Genomic DNA, 17,427 nt, shown 5'->3' with positions numbered 1-17,427 from the left:
AAGTGGTGAAGCATTAAGGATCAGTGTCAATATCTGGTCTGCAAACCAGAAAGAGCAGCGAACCCCAAGTCACTTTACATAAATGACCATATAATGCATGCATTTGTCTTCATAGGAACACAGGAAAATGAGAAAAAGCTCAGCAAGACAAGATGACTTCTAGGTAAAGAAAAAACAGAATGCTCGACCATCACTTGATGCTTTCCTGTCACAAGATTCAGATGTCACAGTCATTCTCACATTTTCAAATTACAGGATAATTCAACAAGTTATTCTTCCTATTTGGAAGTTTACACATCGCTTTATAAATCCAGCAAAGCTGAAACTGAATAACTCATATCTGCAATCAAGCTTTTACAAATTTCTTGTAAACTTCCAAAAACTGTCAAGATTTCTTCTATCAGAACACTCACAAATCCCATGGTTTCACTTCTAGAACACATTTCCTGAAATCAGTTAAATTTGGCTGACAATATAAAAAAAAAGTAGTAAGGAGGTCAAACTTTCCTTTCTGCTTAAGCAAATGAGTATGATTACTAGAAACACATAATGGCTTGTGTGTATAAGCTTGGAATACTGTAAGTTCGCATGAAGAATAAACTTGCTTGTGCACTACCATAAATTCATTTATAAATGCAAATCAAATTATTGCCTTCTGGATCATTCACTACTTTGAAACAACCCCAGAAAAGGTTTACCTAGTGCCGAACAACGGCTCAAGAACACAGCAAATTGCTCTACAGTTCCACTCTTCTCCATAATAACCTTCTCTGAGATTGAATTTTTTTCCCCCCACAAAAACATTTTCCACCTCCTACCAAAACAAAATTCACCATTTATCAAGCTAAAATGCTGAGTAACCACAATCACAAGTGAATTCTCTATGAAAGTTAATAACACCCTATTTGTGGATCTCCAAACTAACTCGCAGAATTAGCCACATCTTAATAAAGCAGCATGGTCGTGTACCACTTTCTCTCCTATGGATAACTGCACGGATGGCCTCCTTTCCAAATGACAACCAGAGTTCCTGCAAAAACTACATCAGTTGCCTATACTGCAAAGGAACATGAGTAATGCATTCTAAGCATCTTGTCAATGTGATTTAGCAAATGGAAATCTGAAGTATTCGCACAGTGCAAGCTACTTAATCACCACACTACCTTGTGAGCTCTTAAACCAAATTACTGAGTACGTCAAACCTCACTATGGAGAAGTATCTCTCTACATTCCTGCAAGACTGAAGATTAATTTCAATCTACAGGATAAGATTTGCAAGCACGTACAAAAGCAACTTTAAAATAGAAAATAAAGTAATTTAAGCAACAATAGTAACTCTTTTGTATGAACGCTGCAACATATCTACAAGAAACACACCTTGATCATTCACCAATGGAATTAATTTTTAACCACACTTTGAGCTTCCTATTGTAAGTCTGCAGTACTCTGATGTATATTGAGTAAGCATGGCTGGGCTCACCCAATGGTCAGTAATTACTATGCTATCTTAGCAACTCTGTCCTCAGGCTAAGAATTATCCCATCTTTAAGACCGCTACTCCAGGTAAAGTCTCTGTTAATTCCCACTTCTAGCAGCTTAATACATGTCCTGTGCCCTTGCTTTTAATCTGCTTAACCCTCTGAACTTGCTCATCTAAACACCGTCAGGCTTAAGTGTTGACAACTTCATTAACTGACGAACAACTAAGGCCAAAGAGACAGTTACAGTATCACAAACACAACTAGAGTATTCCTTTTGATCAACAATGACAAAAGCTGTACATTGAAGCAGTGCCTTAATTACAGCTAACACACTCAATTCTTACCCCCATACCACAGAGAATCTCAGCATATTTTAGACCACTAAGGAAACAATACTGTACAGACTCAACCTTGTGCAGTATTATAAGCACTGTGTACTTAATCTCAACAGATAATATTAATGGATATTTCAAGATGAAATATGTTTGTCAGATATTTCACCCACATTACCACCCATGTGATTATGCTACTGAAGGCTGAACTCTTGTGAGAAGAGCTGAGGGGTCCATTTGGCAGCTCACGTGGCACAGCCACCAGGGCTTTCCATCTAGTAGGTGAGGAGCTTACCCTGTTGTTGGCAGCCTTTGGAACTTAAGGAGCATCACTAGGGAAAAGATAGACCACAGGCCAGAAAACCTCAAGTGTAGTAACACTTCTCAAAAGACCAACAGTCTTTAAAGTTTCTCCAGGAGTCAAGCAGTTGAGCTTCAATAAAGAGAAAAACTGTAGCTATTGTGGCAGGCTTACAGTGCCTAGACAATCCACATTACAGATGAACAGGAAATACATAATTTATGTATTCCAGTGTTGTTTGAAGATCACTATGTTAACCTCAGTAACTATTTCTATTAGCAAATACACTGGCTAATTAGAATCCAACAGATAAAAAAAAATCTTGTTCTTCTCCCTGCCCATTACTTTGCTTGAATGCTTTGGTAGGTTGGTTGTTTTTTCCCTTGTTTTCATTTCTTTGTTTAACTACAAAGTAGGTATCACTACAGGTACTTGTTGATACAGATGGGACTAAGGAAATTAATACAAATCCGAAACTAAATCTAAATGTTATTTTTTTAAAAAATCATATTATTATATAATTGTTATATAACACAATTTTTAAAATGTTTTTATCAAAAATACAAATTCTAGTCATATCTCATTACCTGCATCTGTTTTCAGCTCATTTCAACACGGTAGGGTTCGAGCTTAATTAAATACCTTTAAACTATGACAAAACTTCCAAGAAAATCTTCTGAGTCAAAAATACCAACATCACACCAATTCAGCAGGCTATAGTACTTGCTTTCTGCTTTCTTGCCAGGAATCAGCAGCCACAAGCTCAGGAGATAATCACAGACTTTATTGCCCTCAGACTGAAAAATATTTGAGCTAAAGTTTGTCTTCAATAATTACAGGTTGCAATTCTGCTGTTGTTTTGACTTTGACTTTTTTTTTTTAACATTATATATCCTGCATATGCAAAGTCAACACATTTACCTCCTGTTTCAGTGGCATTGATTCCAAGCAAAGAAACCTCCCAATTTTTTTTCCTGACTCATCTACCTGATTTTGTCTCATCTACAAAAAAAAAAAAGCCAAGAAACCCACACACAAGTTCAGCATGACTATTTCTTCAAGAATATTAGAACTGTGATCACAGAAAATATTTAAATTGAGAGATGTATACTCAAGACTCCAAAGGCACGTTTGTTCTCCATCGAGCTTTTCCTGTTCTCAAAAATCCCCCTTCAAAACAACTCAGTAACTGTGTAAATTGGAAAGATTAACTAACTTCAGTTATTGTTTTCACAAAATAAGATTAAAAATACAGCTGTCATATTCATTTATTTCATTCCTACAAAATTCAAGCATCCCCAACCCTTTTTATCACCTCTACAGTCAAAGGACATTTCCATTTAATAGATTCCTTAAAATAAAGATTAGCAGATATAAATTAGCAAATCCTCTTTACTAAAGGACAATGACATAATCAGGTTACAGTTTACCGTACCATTTTTACGTTTACAAAGTACTTCCAGCCCGGTGGAAGATCAGTGAATTCTGTTTGCCTTGTGAAGGCCATATAATTTCAGACTCTTACCAGACACCTTTTTAGTAGCTTTGCCGTAGGTTTTCTGTTAATTTAGCTATTAGAACAAACAATCCAGAAGGTACAAGTTAAACACTTGGAAAAAATCATAAACAGGGCACATAGTGCAACTACAGGAGGATGTTTCAGGGGTAGGATCTGCATTTGTGATTTTGTTGTTGGTTGGAGGTTTTGTGTTTTTCATTAAGTTTTGCCCTGAGAGACTTGAGATGAAGCCACACAGTTTCCTTATAGAGTGACCAGCCAGAGATGAAACAGCTTTCAGTGTTATGAACTTTGCAAACAGTGCAAGTTATCCAAGACTCAGTAGCTTCTCCATCCAAAATTTGTTTCAAGATCAAGTGTTGATCCATCTGATACAAAGACGTGACATACACCAGTTTCATACAATTAATTCATCCACACAGCTCACAAAAACAGTCCGGAGATAACCAATGGAACTGATACAAGAAAGTATACATTTTCAAGAGGAAAAAAAGATAAGCAATAAATACATACTATAAAACCAAGATGGAAGAGGATGGAAAATAAGTGGGGAAGCATCTGAGATATAAACAATCTGTTACTTGATGAAAAAGTGAATCCAGATGCAAGTCATTTTTGCTACTTATAAACAAGAAATTAAATGACGGTATCTATTAAAAATTCAGTTGGACTCTATGTTCTTGAATCTACTGCTTTATAATCCTAAAGTAACAAGTAGTCAGCAATAAGCAGTTTACAGAACACGTTTGCATTTTTTGCTAAATCACTCAACAAATCTAGCAACAATAAAACAGGAGGTTTAATTTAAACTACAAGGAGAATTTATTCTCATACACAAGCAGCCCAGTACTACTGTGTGGCAGAAGTACTAGAAAAGACGTGAAAACAGAGCAACGCTAATAGCCTCCCCCCCTCCTCTGCCTGTCTCTGCTTTTCATCTATGCATCTTCATCAAGCTGAGCTTGTAGAGATAAAAACATTTTAGTGGACCACAACAACTATTTTTTCTTTCAGTTTTACTTACTATTTTTTTCTTTTGAGATTTTAAATCTTCCAGTGCATCATCTAAAAGAAAAACATTAAACGTCAGTTTCCATATAAGAGAATTTCTGCACCCACTGAGCATTAAATTTGCCCTGTATGATCAAAGTTTACCGACCACAACAGAACCTACTTCAGTAAACTTTGCAAAAAAATAAAAATATATATGTGAAAATAAATGATCTTTAACCCTGAAACTGCTCACAAATTATAGCCCACTTATCATTTTATAGTTATAACTATTTAAAAAGTTTTATGTACCATTTCCTCATTAAGGGAACCAATTCTAGCTAGTGCCCTGCTTTGACCTACATTAAAATTGCTACAACAATGTACCAAATGCACTTAATCTCAGCAGTCAAACTACAGAAAAAAATGCTTGAAGTCCACGCATTAATATATCTGAGTACCAGATTTACTGGCTTCAATATTTCATGTAAGCCTCTTACACATGCTAGTTTCAAATGCCGGATGAATTCTGAGCTTCAAATCTGAATCTATTTCACCCTTCCAATACTTTGAGACTACAGAAGAGAAAAAAAGTTTTGTAGGCTAACCAGGTCGCTTTACTACGAAATGCAGCACTTAACCTTTTATCTCTAGAAGGAACAGAGAGGAAAGGTCAAATGCAATGGGATTCTCTTCAAGTCAATGCTTACAGCTTGGCACTCTAGGAAACCTCACTGCAATAAACCATCACCTAGTATCGAAGATATTCTCCACTATATCCTTCATAGCAGGAAGAGCTTAACACACACAAAAGCCTGTTTAAAACTCTTTCCCTTCATCAGTGTTACTGGACACTAGCAGTTCACTTGTAAGATATGGTTTTTATCCATTTTTTCAGTTTTCAAAAAAAAGTATAAAGCTATAAGAAACAAGAATATTACATGTAATACATACATTTATGTATATACATACATTTGCATTTATCTATGCATATTTATTAGGTATATTAAATACTTTTTAAAACTTATCCCAGGAAATGACTTCAAGGAACACATAACATCTCGAACTTTTCCAGAATGTAGGAACCCATTGTGATGTAATAAGCCATTCTGCTAAAAGTATAAAATACTAGAACCTGGCACATACAAAATTTTAAAGTTGAATGCTAAGCAAGAATAACCATTACCATCACTTACCAGTAAAAGAGATAGAACTTAGAGCAAAATCTATCTAGTGCCAGGCCGGACCAAAGATAATATACAATTCCAGGAATTACTTCAAATAAACAAACTAATGCACCTCCATCTACCAAATTTGATATTTGTATTAGAACAGCCTCTCAGGTAGTGCCGTATAGATTAACAGCTTGCACTGTAATGTGGTATGGGATCAGGCAGCCAAACAAATAGGAGGGTCATTCATTAACAATTACTTAAGAAAAGGAGGCTGCATTTGGTGCAGCCTAGAACATCTTTGAGTACAGCTACCCACAGCTACCCACAAAGCAACACAGTAAGTTTATAGAGGGGCATTTGTTTCTTTACCCCCTGCTTTTGACAAGCATCTCATGCTTGCCCCTTCCAAGGAGGACAAATGGCAATTACTGGAAAGCACTCTCAAGGAACCAATATATCTTATCTTAATTAAGCCTACTGAAAAAGCATTCATACCAGAGAAGTCAATACCTACAAGATACCTCATTTATTTTCTCCACGCTTTGGGATAGATCAGACTAAATCTTCCTCAACAGCTGTCTGACTCACCCATCTTAAAAACTGATATTCCCTAACCTCCCTACATCACCCATCCTCCCTGTGTTTCACTAAGAATTTTCCTCATTCAGAGCATGGCTCCCAAAACTGATGTAGTTATCCAATGTAGACTTCCACAGTATTAAATTATCATTTCTAATGAATCACGTGCTGTACAAATTTATATCAGAATAAAAGACTGCACTTGAGATACTCAGTTGCCAGTTCTTTTTCCAATGCATTTTTTCTGCAACACTTGCACTGTGTATTTTGTTTCTCTTTTCTAAATAAAAGACTTGCAGTTTTGAGATAAAACACAAATTGGGCTTGTCCAATCTCTAGTGCAGAAATAATTCTCTTTAGCACGATCTAACAAGTACTTAAATCTTTTCTACACTGGTTTAAATTCAGTAGACTTCCTCATATTCTAAAAATAACAATGAAGGCCTTTAAACCAATCAGAACAATATAATTCTATTTCTTATGGGGCCATGGAACGCAAATACATATTTGTCCTTAGAAATGAATCAACACAGCATCACAAAATATATGGACAATTTTATCTGTACATACAACTGTATGTCCCTATGCTTGCATATAAGATGTAAACATTAACTTTAAGAAATTCCAAAAGCGATGTTTAACTCAATAGCTGTCAAGTCAAAAACATCTCACTGCTCGGCAAGTCATAAAACACTGACATTTTCCTGTATAAGTGCTCATATGACCAGGAGATATTGTTACCGGCCGGATTCCTTTCAAAGAAAATTTCAGACAAAGTCTAACTACCACAAACAAGTGCCACAGATGAATTTCACACTAGAATGAATTTGCATGTACTTTAGCAACTACACACAAACATATTTGAACACCGCATATTTATTTCGTAAGTTATATGACACCCAATTTTCCTTATCTCTCAAAAAAAGCCATCACACACCTATCTCCTTATACGCTCAGGAGAGCATAAGCATATTTTGGAGAACTTGGTGGGGAGTAAGCCACCTTGACAAATAAATTTAACACCTGCTACACATCTCTCCTCTTTTACATAAAGATAACAGATCAGGACTGCAGGAATACTTGCAAAATGCGAATATTAAAGAAGTCACTCCCATTAGTTTTATTTTTCTGCTTCATTTTATTCTATTACACTTCCAAACGTCCAAATTGGGGAGAAAGTTACCATTGTTTCATAAGCAAAGTGAGAGATTAAGCAGTTTCCTTAATATTCTCTACAGAGCTGTGGTAGAAATAACAATTTAGCTAAAGCTACCCATTTTAACATCAAGAGGTTATTGCTGGAAGCACCAAATTATCCAAAATATTCACTTTCTCACAGCAGGCATCATTCCCAACCCGCTCCATACACTTAAAAAGACAGAGAAATACTTACTATTCCTTTCTGTCCTCTTGGAAAAGAAAAAAATGAGCAGTGTTCTTATAAACCAGATTCTTCAAAACAGAAAGAAGAGTTATATTAATTAAAATGTTACAGTAATCATTTCTCAAGTCATTTAGCAAAGCAGACAGTTCACACAGAAGACTTATCACGTGAGATTTAATTCTCTAAATGCAAAGAATACATCTTCAAACAATATTTAAGCAAGGAGCTATAAATGAAATTACTACATTGCCAACAAGACACCAACATCAACATAAACAAAATCCAACTGGAATAATAGCTAAACAAATACTACTATAGGTAGTAATACTAGGGAAGCAGTAGCAGTAACATCATTGCCTGCTAAAATGCTCCATGAGAAGGTTTGGAAACCTCAAGGTATATGAAACTAGCTGAAAACTACCTACTCATTGTTTCTTGTTAGATAAATTTATGAAGCAAGTTATCCAAAAAACAGGTCTACCAGCTAAGTCCCAAAATTAAGACACAGGAGGTTTGTAGAAGGAATTCAATACCAATGAAAGGCAAGAGATACAGCTATTGTGTAAATGCTCTCCCAAACAAAGGTAACTGTCCTGACTCCTATTGATTTTACAGAGCTCTGAATCCAGTCACATTCTGTACAGTTTCAGCTGACTTAGCTCAAACAATGCAGCAGCTTTATCTGTGCTCAAGATCAAATTAGTGATCTATGTCTGATTTACATTTGAAAGGCTTCTCTACAATCCTTAAGACTTCTTTTCATTTAGAATTGTTTACAATTATGATAAAGTAGCTAAGTTTCAGTTAAGCAAAAAAATCCACATCCTAAAGGCTAGACACATTTTCTGAATAATAACTAGCATAGGAAAGCAAGCAAAATAACGCAAGATTTAAAAATACTTACTTTTGAGCAATTCATAAAAACATATTTTCTATTTATATAATGGCTACTCAGTTTCAAATGCTTTTACACAATAACAAAACATGAATTAGGTAAATCAGACAAGGCCAATGGAATGTGAAAGTAACATATCCAAAGTAAGAGAAACAAGCTTAACTATTCCACTTCCAAAATTGTACTGTAACAACTTAAGAATACAGACAGCTTTGTCTCTTAACATAAAATATATCTTCCCATGAAGAAAGAATACTATGGTACACAGGCATTACTTCTTTGTTCTTATCTATGCTCAATATAGAAGTGTCCTTTCCTACCTAAAATTGTATCCTAAGCAAAGACACACGGTAGGATTTCATGAAGCAGGAGATTCATGAAACTTCAAGGTGAAAGTTGGAAAACAGATCTTTTCATACAAACATAACAAGCATAAAGTGAAAAACATTTCTATGAGAATTAGGGCAAGATGAAATAGTTTCCATTTCAATAGATTCTTTTTCAAGAATATCTCCCTAAAACACAAAACTTCTCAGATGTATTAATACACATTTCAAATCGATCCTAGCAGTTAACTCACCCTACCATTAACGTCCCAAGACTGAAGGAATGACCTAAGGCAGAAACAAGCTGGTGACTGACTGCAGGTGGGAAAGGCAGACATATTCCAGTTTGATTAGGGCTTTAAAAAAAAAGATGAAGAAATCTGTAGAGCTATTGCTGGGTGGCACCTCCTGACTGAGAGCAAAGACAAGCTGGCAGTTGTTCGCCATTCATATCTGTCAAAAAACCTGAAGTGTAATAGCTTAATAGAAGAAGAATCAGATGAACTGTCACAAATGATAAAAAACAAGTCTAGCTCTGAACTTGTAATCTAATTCAGAAATCCCACCATTCCAAAAAAGTGAAGCAAGAGCTGGGAAGACAAACTAGGGAAAATCCAAAGTGAAAATTCTCACCAGAGCACTAGAAGCCAACACCTTCAGTTGGAAATTTTTCAATTCTACACAAGTCTTTCTATCTCAAGTCAAGTGAAGGTTCCTTTTCTACACACTTACACTGGTAGCATAAGCAAGCTTTGCATGCCTACAACAAAAGCCTTCAAATCACTGCATTTAAGAAATGAACAATTCATATTGTTGTCCAAGATTAATTTACAAATTAATTCTTTCCAGAAAAGATAGCACTGTCCATCTATCTTCTCCAAAGGACTCTATAACAGCAACACAGACAACGTTACACATAACAAAATATAACATACAGAGAATAACTTCATGTATCTTTTCACATGTTATGTTATGTGTTATCCACACCAATCGATCTTGCAGATCCTCAAATATATACACTTGACTCTACCTTTCAAGTCTAGAGCTAGAGCACTGGCAAGTCAGGTTTCCATACCATTGTGCTGCACAAATATAGGGTATTTTCTATTTAAACAGAAAAGGAACTTACAGAAAAAAAATGTAGCTATTTACATAAAATTGATCCTCAATATATTTAGCCTGATAACCTTCCACATCACCTCAGCATTAACATTCAGCTAACAACAAAACTTCAGTTTTTCCAGTCAGCCTCAAACTTTTTCCTCCTATTTTATATGGTTCATTTCACATACAAGCAAAATACCTCGAATCACTTCCATACAGTAGTGTTACTTCTCCAAAACAGCAGCAGAAATACAACACAAGAAAGTGTTCTTCTGTTTATATTACGTTAACTGGCAGCTGCTCAGGTACAGCTCTCTCTGTAGCTCTGTTATAATTTTGGTAAGTCAAGTAACTTTAGATGCTAACATCTTCTGATGATAAGACTTAATTAAATACTAAATCCAATCCTTAGAGAAACATTTCCCTTAAAGAAAGCATCCGTCTTACTACTTGGATTTATCTTAAAATGAAAAGTTCAGCAAGTTATGAGAACTCAAAGACCATCAAAAACAAACCCAAACCCCTGCCACAAAGTATTCTCCATCTCCTTCTACCAAAGGACAACCATTTAAAAAAAAAAAGACATGTACTTACATCAGTGGAAATGCAAAAAATGGAAGTGTCATAAAAAACCTTGCTGTCCATTCATCAGGAAGACACCACAAATATACAATTAAGCAGGTGGCAAGATAAAGAAGTGAAGAGTAGAAGAGTAGCCTTCCAACCCATAGTTTCTGAAGTCTCTGATTTTTTTCTCTAAATTCTTCTAAGGTCTGTATTTCCTGTAAATAAATAGGTTCAACTTTATTAACTAAGTGTATCTGTGGCTCTTATTAAGCTGCTTTTAAGCGCTTGCTAAAATTAAACATATCAACATGATACCTGCATAGAAAAAGTTAAGCATATTTTTGATAAATGACGTTATTTACCCAGAGATAACTTACATACCATAAATACATCCCAGGCCTATACTTATGATAAGGGGCACTTGCATTGTATTAGCAGTGACATATAACTACCGAGCAGAACTACTGAAAATTATTACTTTTTCCTATATAACTTTTTAGTATACTTGGAACCAAGTGAAAATGCTCCATATCTTATGAATGGCTGTCTCTAGGACCACAGAAGACTCTACCAAGCATATTTTGCATTCTAAAACTTGTATCAGACATGGGGAATTTCAAATGTTTTTAATGCTTTCCCACTAACATGGGAAACTGCTGAAACTTCCCAGCCACTCACATGCTTTCATCTCAGTATTTTCTCACCTTAAGACTAAAATCTTGAAAACCTAAATGATGCTTCTGGCATATTAGTAAGCAATGAAGGTATGCTCTCAAGTGTTACCATTTTGACTGCATTTTGAGTGACAACAGAAGTACTTAAATTTAAAGGAAAAAGAAAAGTATGAACAGCATATTTCAAATGAATTAGTTTCCACATGCAATATAGACACGTGTCTCAAATTCTAGCTAAAAATCACAACTGATTAATGAACTGTCTATGTCGTTATTCAGGCTCTACCTTACTTACTACCACTACAGTTACAGTTTTTGCACTTTAAACCACACATTGAAGCTTTCTAGCAAACCTGATAAACAGAACTTTCCTCAAGTGACATTTTCCGTAACATGGGAGTTTAACTATTAGTTCCAATGAAATTGTGCAGTTATACCAAGCTCACAATTCATACCCAATCCAGGCTTTCTAAATAATTGTTTAAACTATAGTTCCTCATTAATTATTATAACATGGTTTAGGTTGTTAGGGTTTTTTTTTTTTGGGGGGGGGGGGGGGAGGGGGGGAACATTGCATTCCATATGAAACTCAGAATCTATGACAACCAAAGGGAATAGTAAAGATGATTTAAAAATCCATAGCATGATTTTACTTGAAAGCATGACCAAACAGGACATACATTTCCAAACAAAAACAAGTCACCAAGAGGCAAATACATACCTTATCAATTTTTTCTAATACTTCTACAGTAGAAGGCTTTGCCTGCTTACAAGGGAAAGAACAAAGACATTAATCTGACTAAAGCCATACGTTGAAGATTAGTGTAGATTAACAGTTTCCTAACAAAAAGACGTGTAATAAATTAATATATCATCTATCTTATATAAAGATAATAATCTTTCCTACTTTAATAGTGACAAATAGAAGACAATAACACATTGCTGTCTTACAGTTGTCATGACTATGGATTGAAGGCTCCACTCCCACACCACAAAAGATGAAAACCTACATGTGTGCAGTAATAATAGGTGCATGGGTAGAAAGTAAAACAAGAAGTGAAACGATGAGTGGAAGGAAGAGGTAACATGAAAAAAAAAATAGACAAGAAGCCACAATCTAAGAACTTTTAACCTTTTTACCAACACTCATTCAAAACAAAGACACACTCTAAATAAATCATAAGCAACTGCAAAATTAAGCACTCCCATCTCCAGTAAAATTCCCCTTAGGAACCACCTGGAATCCACCTCCTAAGAATCTTCCCTAATTGGAAGGTACTAATTATCTTCCCAGACCCATTGGACCACAAATTTGAAGACTAAGGCCAATATGAAAATCACTGTAGAATTGGAAAGCCTCCCCCTGCCCAAGCAGGGCTGACAACTTTAACTACACTCTCACCTTAAAATGATTTTTTTTTTTTTAACTCTAAAAATATAAGATGTAAACTTAGACTTAACAGCTCCCATGTGCTAATAGAAAGAATAGTCAAAAGCTTCATGACTTTTGCTAACACAGTATATTATTCAATGATACCTAAGCCAATAAAAACAGTTAGGAAGAAAGGTCTGCACAAGTAGCTACCACATTATTTTTTTAACAAACACATACAGAATGATAGTCTGAATGTATCCACTTGGACTGAGAATAGCTTCTAATCTTTAAAGTTAGAGATACTGCTGTATCTCTCATGACTGAGTGCCATAAAACCCTTCGGAGTCAAAACAGTAATTTTGTAACTCAACCAAACCCTGCCAGGTCTGCTACTGCAAAGGAAATAAAGCTTCAGCAGTAACTTTCAACCATCACTGAAGTCAACAAACAGGCATTAAGAACCAGGTCCCGCAAACTCCCATCTGCCAAGCTAACAAAGATTATTACATAGTTAAAATATTTTACTTACCCTCCATCTTGAAATTAATCCACCCATCTTCTACAGTGGACAAATGTAGGTAGAGCTATTAATCTTCTACAAGAATTCACAGCTAGAAGTAAAGCATTAAGCACATAAGACCAATCTAACAGCATTCTACAAGAGTAATAACGTATTCTAGTATCTAAACATGTCGATGTAGGCCATAAGATCACTGCATAGTTATCTACCCATATGTTACTGTAATACTGAGTCTCTGCTTCATAGGCCGTCCTGTAGGTCTGTTTATCAACCTGAATGTGAACAACTTTATTTATACTTTTTAAGTGTTTAAACAGAGAGGGACCCTCAAAAATAGACGCAAAATAACCACGAACAAGCCAAAATCCTCCAGCCACCCCAAGAAAGTTGTAGAACTTATTACTGAGCAGGATAATTTATGAAACTGAATTCCAAATAATTCCTCAGCTGCTCAAAAGCTCAACTCTTCACGTTCCTTTTTATTTAGTTGACACTCCCAACATTCACAATTAACATCCTACTATTCCCGAGAAAGAGGTTTTCTTCCATAGACTTCCTTCCTTTTCACACTCATCAACAAGAACTTCTCATATAGCATTATTACCCCTCCTTTGTATGATCGGTTTTAGGTTCAAAGGAGGCTACAGAGATTTCACACGCTCTTGGAAAGCACTACACTGGCAGGTGCTCCCTGAATACAACTCAGGGCAGTCACCAGCACATTAAATGGCCCTAAAAGCAATTCCAGGTGTGCAAAAGTAGTTCAGCCTACACAAATCCAGAACCCATGAACAGCACTAATGTAATAAGCTGGTTCTAGGTTCCTGAAACAGAAGCGTTGCAACCTTCCATCAGTAAATAGGTGGAATAAATGGACTAGGAACCTTAGAATGACAGAATTTCAATCCGGTCTGGAGTGAAACAATAGAACAAAGCAAAAACAAAGCACTGCCCAGCTAGGCAGAAGTACGTGATTATTAGTTTGCTTATTAAGTTACTTTTGGCCAAGCACTGAAAGATAAAGAAATCTCATCTCCATTCGAAATTGTTCCCAAACTGTCTGAGGCTGTCAGAATGAATTAATACAACATAGGATACGTACTGCTCACTAATGCTACTGTATTACAGCCTCCTCTTCACCTTGTAAGAGAGCCAAGGACTTCAGAACCCAGAACTGTAGGCCCTATGATTTTGAAAATCCATCCTTGAAGATAAGCAAATCTGTATTTGAAACGCAGCCAAAATGAAGCTAGAACAGATGGACACATGAGCTCTGCTGTTGCCAAATTACAAGCACAGAGCGGGTGAGCTACGGAAAAAGCACTGTTACCCCTTGGTCTTCTGCATAAATCCTCCAAACAATCACTATTACAGCAACTCACCTCAATCAAACAACAGCAACTTCTCCACTTTTCAACATTCAACACTACTGTTCTTTAACACTAGGAATTTTACACCGTTCTCATTTTATCAGGTACGCATAGACAGATTCTGACACGCACCGAGTAGATGTGGGACGACACTTACTCCTCAAGTACTTCCACACTGAAACAGTGTCATTATTGCAAAACAGAACAAATGCTGCCGGCTAGCCAATTAAGAAGCTTGTAAACCTAGCACGTGGTTCCCAAATCCAGTTTGCTTCAATTATACTGCCACTGGTGCTACGAGCACAGGTAGCTTTTTTAGGTTCATATGGCCTTTTGGAGCCATCTTCCTTCATACCACAGCTGCAGAACCTCTGACACAGAGCATTTAGAGGGCCCTGTGAGCAAAGATTATTCATGACCCACTGGCGTTGCAGACCTCTGTCAACAACACATTCACAGTGTTATCTATCCATATGTCTTTCAAACTATCTGGCAAACATCTGGAAGGGAAACAGGTTTGACAAGTGTCCTCACATGCATAATTTTATAGGAACCACGAGAGTGACAGGCTTTATGGATACTGCCTGTGAGTCAGTATTACCATATCCCTTCTCCAAAGAGGATTAGGGCCACTGAATTCACATTTACAATTTAGTCACTTAATCCTCCGTTACCAGATGGAGAATTTTCGGTGTTTACTATGGATCACTCCAGGCACTTTCCTTCCTTCCTCTCCTTCAGAAGAAGGCACTTCTTCAGCATAGAGCTGTTCTATTCACTCACCACGCACTGCTGTGATAGGCCTTAATTCCACACATATTAACACTGATTTAATGTGCAAACAACATAGCTGAACCCTAGGCTTTAAAAAAAAAGATCAACAACACAAGAATTGTGAAAACAACACAGAAGGTCATGAAAACACAATTACTGATTTCTATTTGCCTTAGTCTCAAAAAAAAAAAAAAAAAAAAAAAAAAAACGTTTACTGGTAGCATCTCCTCTACCCAAAAAAACAAGCAACTTCATCAGGAAAAAGCAGACATGGCACAGAAGGACAGCTGAAGCAGAAAAGGCTTTTCTTTTGAAAGAGGATGGAGCATGCACAATTACACCCTCCAATCTACTCATCCAGAAGGAGAAAATGGTTTGATGATCTCACTACACCTCACCAAGTTACACAGTCAGGTGGACTGCCTCCCATAGCTCACAGCACAGGCAGCACTCCATTTCAGAGCTAACACTGGGTCCAAACAACACCAGGTACCCTCAGGGCTCCCTTTAGAAAGGGCCCAAAAGCATACAGAACATCATGACCGCTTTCAAATTTCTTCAAGCTAACTTCAAAGAAGTTCCATGATTAAAAAGCTCTCCAGAAATTAAAATCCCTGAAGTTAAGAACTAACACACTGAAAATCATGACTAAATAACATCAAACCAAGTCATACCGAAAGGAAAGAAGGCTGCGGAAGTTGCAGTCGGGACTTTACATACAGACACACAGACACTGCACCCCCAAGGGAAGGGGAGTGCCATTTCAATCAGGTATTCTACAAGCCTACTAATTTGTTCCTGCATAGACTTCATCAGTTGCTCACCATCACACCCAGGGATGGAAGTGCCACCTCCAAACTGCGTGTCCGGGTCTGCTCGCTGCGTTTCCACCCACAGCCCAGGCTCCCGCACAGCTCGCCGGCCTCAGACACCCACAACAAGCTGAAGAAGCTCCAAACGCCTCAGACAGGTGAACGTAAACCGAGAGCATCACCTGCCACGCACTGCTCCCTGCCCTGTTACCTCTGTTAGAGGTAGACACTGACTTCTGTTAGTTACAAGCTTCGTTGCCATCTGCTTGGAAGCACCTCAACGCGCCGCGCTTCTCCTGAACTACAAAGAAGCGCGATTCGCCAGAAGGACACGGAGCACGGGGCAGCGGCCCAGGAGCCCTCCGTGCCCCATAGCGAGCCCGGGGCCGGACAGCGCGGACTGGGCGGCGGCTCCATCCCGGCCCCCGCCCGCTGCCAGGGGGAAGCCCCGCGTGCTCCTCCCGCCCGCGGTTCCTCTTCCGAGCCTGCGCCGCCGCGCTCCCCAGGGGCCGCTGGCTGTCAACGAGCGAAAGGAAGGCGGGGGCCGTGCCGGCGGCTCCAGTCCCGGCCCGCGGAAAGCGCCGGGCGCCCTATCCGCCCCACAGGCGAGCGAGTCCCCGCCGCGGAGCCGGGCCGGGCGCTCCACACGTACCTGCCGCGCGCCGGGCCACGCATCCCGCCGCCGCCCGCCGAAGGAGGGGCCGGGCCGCCCCGGCGGCAATCCCATCAGCCCCCGCGCGGTCCCGGCAGCCAATCAGCGTCGCGCCGCCGCGGGGCGCGCTGAGGCGGGGGAGGGGAGCGGGCACCGTGTGGAGGTTTCGTTCTGCGCTCCGCTTTCTGGGCTGGCGCAGCCCGTGCGGAGGAGACGGAGTGCGTGCAGTCGCGACTCCTCAGCTCCCCCGCTTAGACGTTTCACGGCTGCGGCTGTGCAGAGCTGCGAAAGCAAGGTGGTAGTTCCTTCGGGGTGGAAATTCGTATGCATGAGCCGCGCACGTTCAGCTGACTCCTGCAGTCTAACTGACTCCTGCCATCTAACCGTGCAGCATATCTCGGCCCGTGGTGTTTTCCCGTGCTATCAATGCTTTTGTAGCCAAAAAAAAATCCCCAAACACGGCAATATGGGGGCTGCTGGGACAAAAGCTAACTCCATCCCAGCCAAGTGCAGTGCATCAGTCTTAACTGTTATGGGAAATAAACAAGGTTGGGGAAAGACAAACAAGATGTGCCGGTTACTTTTCAGCTTTGCTAC

At 38.4% G+C, this 17,427-nt stretch overlaps 1 protein-coding gene across 7 annotated transcripts in view; it reads right to left on the bottom strand.

Moving 5' to 3' along the window:
- The window catches only part of LNPK (lunapark, ER junction formation factor), a 37,744-nt gene extending 20,831 nt beyond the window's left edge, over window positions 1-16,913 (bottom strand). For 2 of the 7 annotated variants that reach the window (XM_004942726.5, XM_046943786.1), the window contains exons 1-6: window positions 16,831-16,869; window positions 13,232-13,313; window positions 12,049-12,093; window positions 10,681-10,868; window positions 7,771-7,829; window positions 4,658-4,698 (exon numbers count right to left, since the gene is read on the bottom strand). In XM_004942726.5, the coding sequence (XP_004942783.1) occupies window positions 4,658-4,698; window positions 7,771-7,829; window positions 10,681-10,868; window positions 12,049-12,093; window positions 13,232-13,258 (360 nt within the window). In that variant the 5' untranslated portion in view covers window positions 13,259-13,313; window positions 16,831-16,869. Of the gene's footprint in view, window positions 1-4,657; window positions 4,699-7,770; window positions 7,830-10,680; window positions 10,869-12,048; window positions 12,094-13,231; window positions 13,314-13,431 lie in introns of all 7 variants that reach the window. The other 5 variants (XM_046943784.1, XM_046943785.1, XM_421991.8 and 2 more) reach the window with 5 other exon arrangements.
- Window positions 16,914-17,427: the final 514 nt, after the last annotated feature.

Source organism: Gallus gallus, chromosome 7, assembly GCF_016699485.2.
Source record: "Gallus gallus isolate bGalGal1 chromosome 7, bGalGal1.mat.broiler.GRCg7b, whole genome shotgun sequence".
NCBI lineage: Eukaryota > Metazoa > Chordata > Aves > Galliformes > Phasianidae > Gallus > Gallus gallus.
The sequence above is the reverse complement of the archived record's forward strand: the minus strand, read 5'-3'. Positions and strand labels throughout refer to the sequence as shown.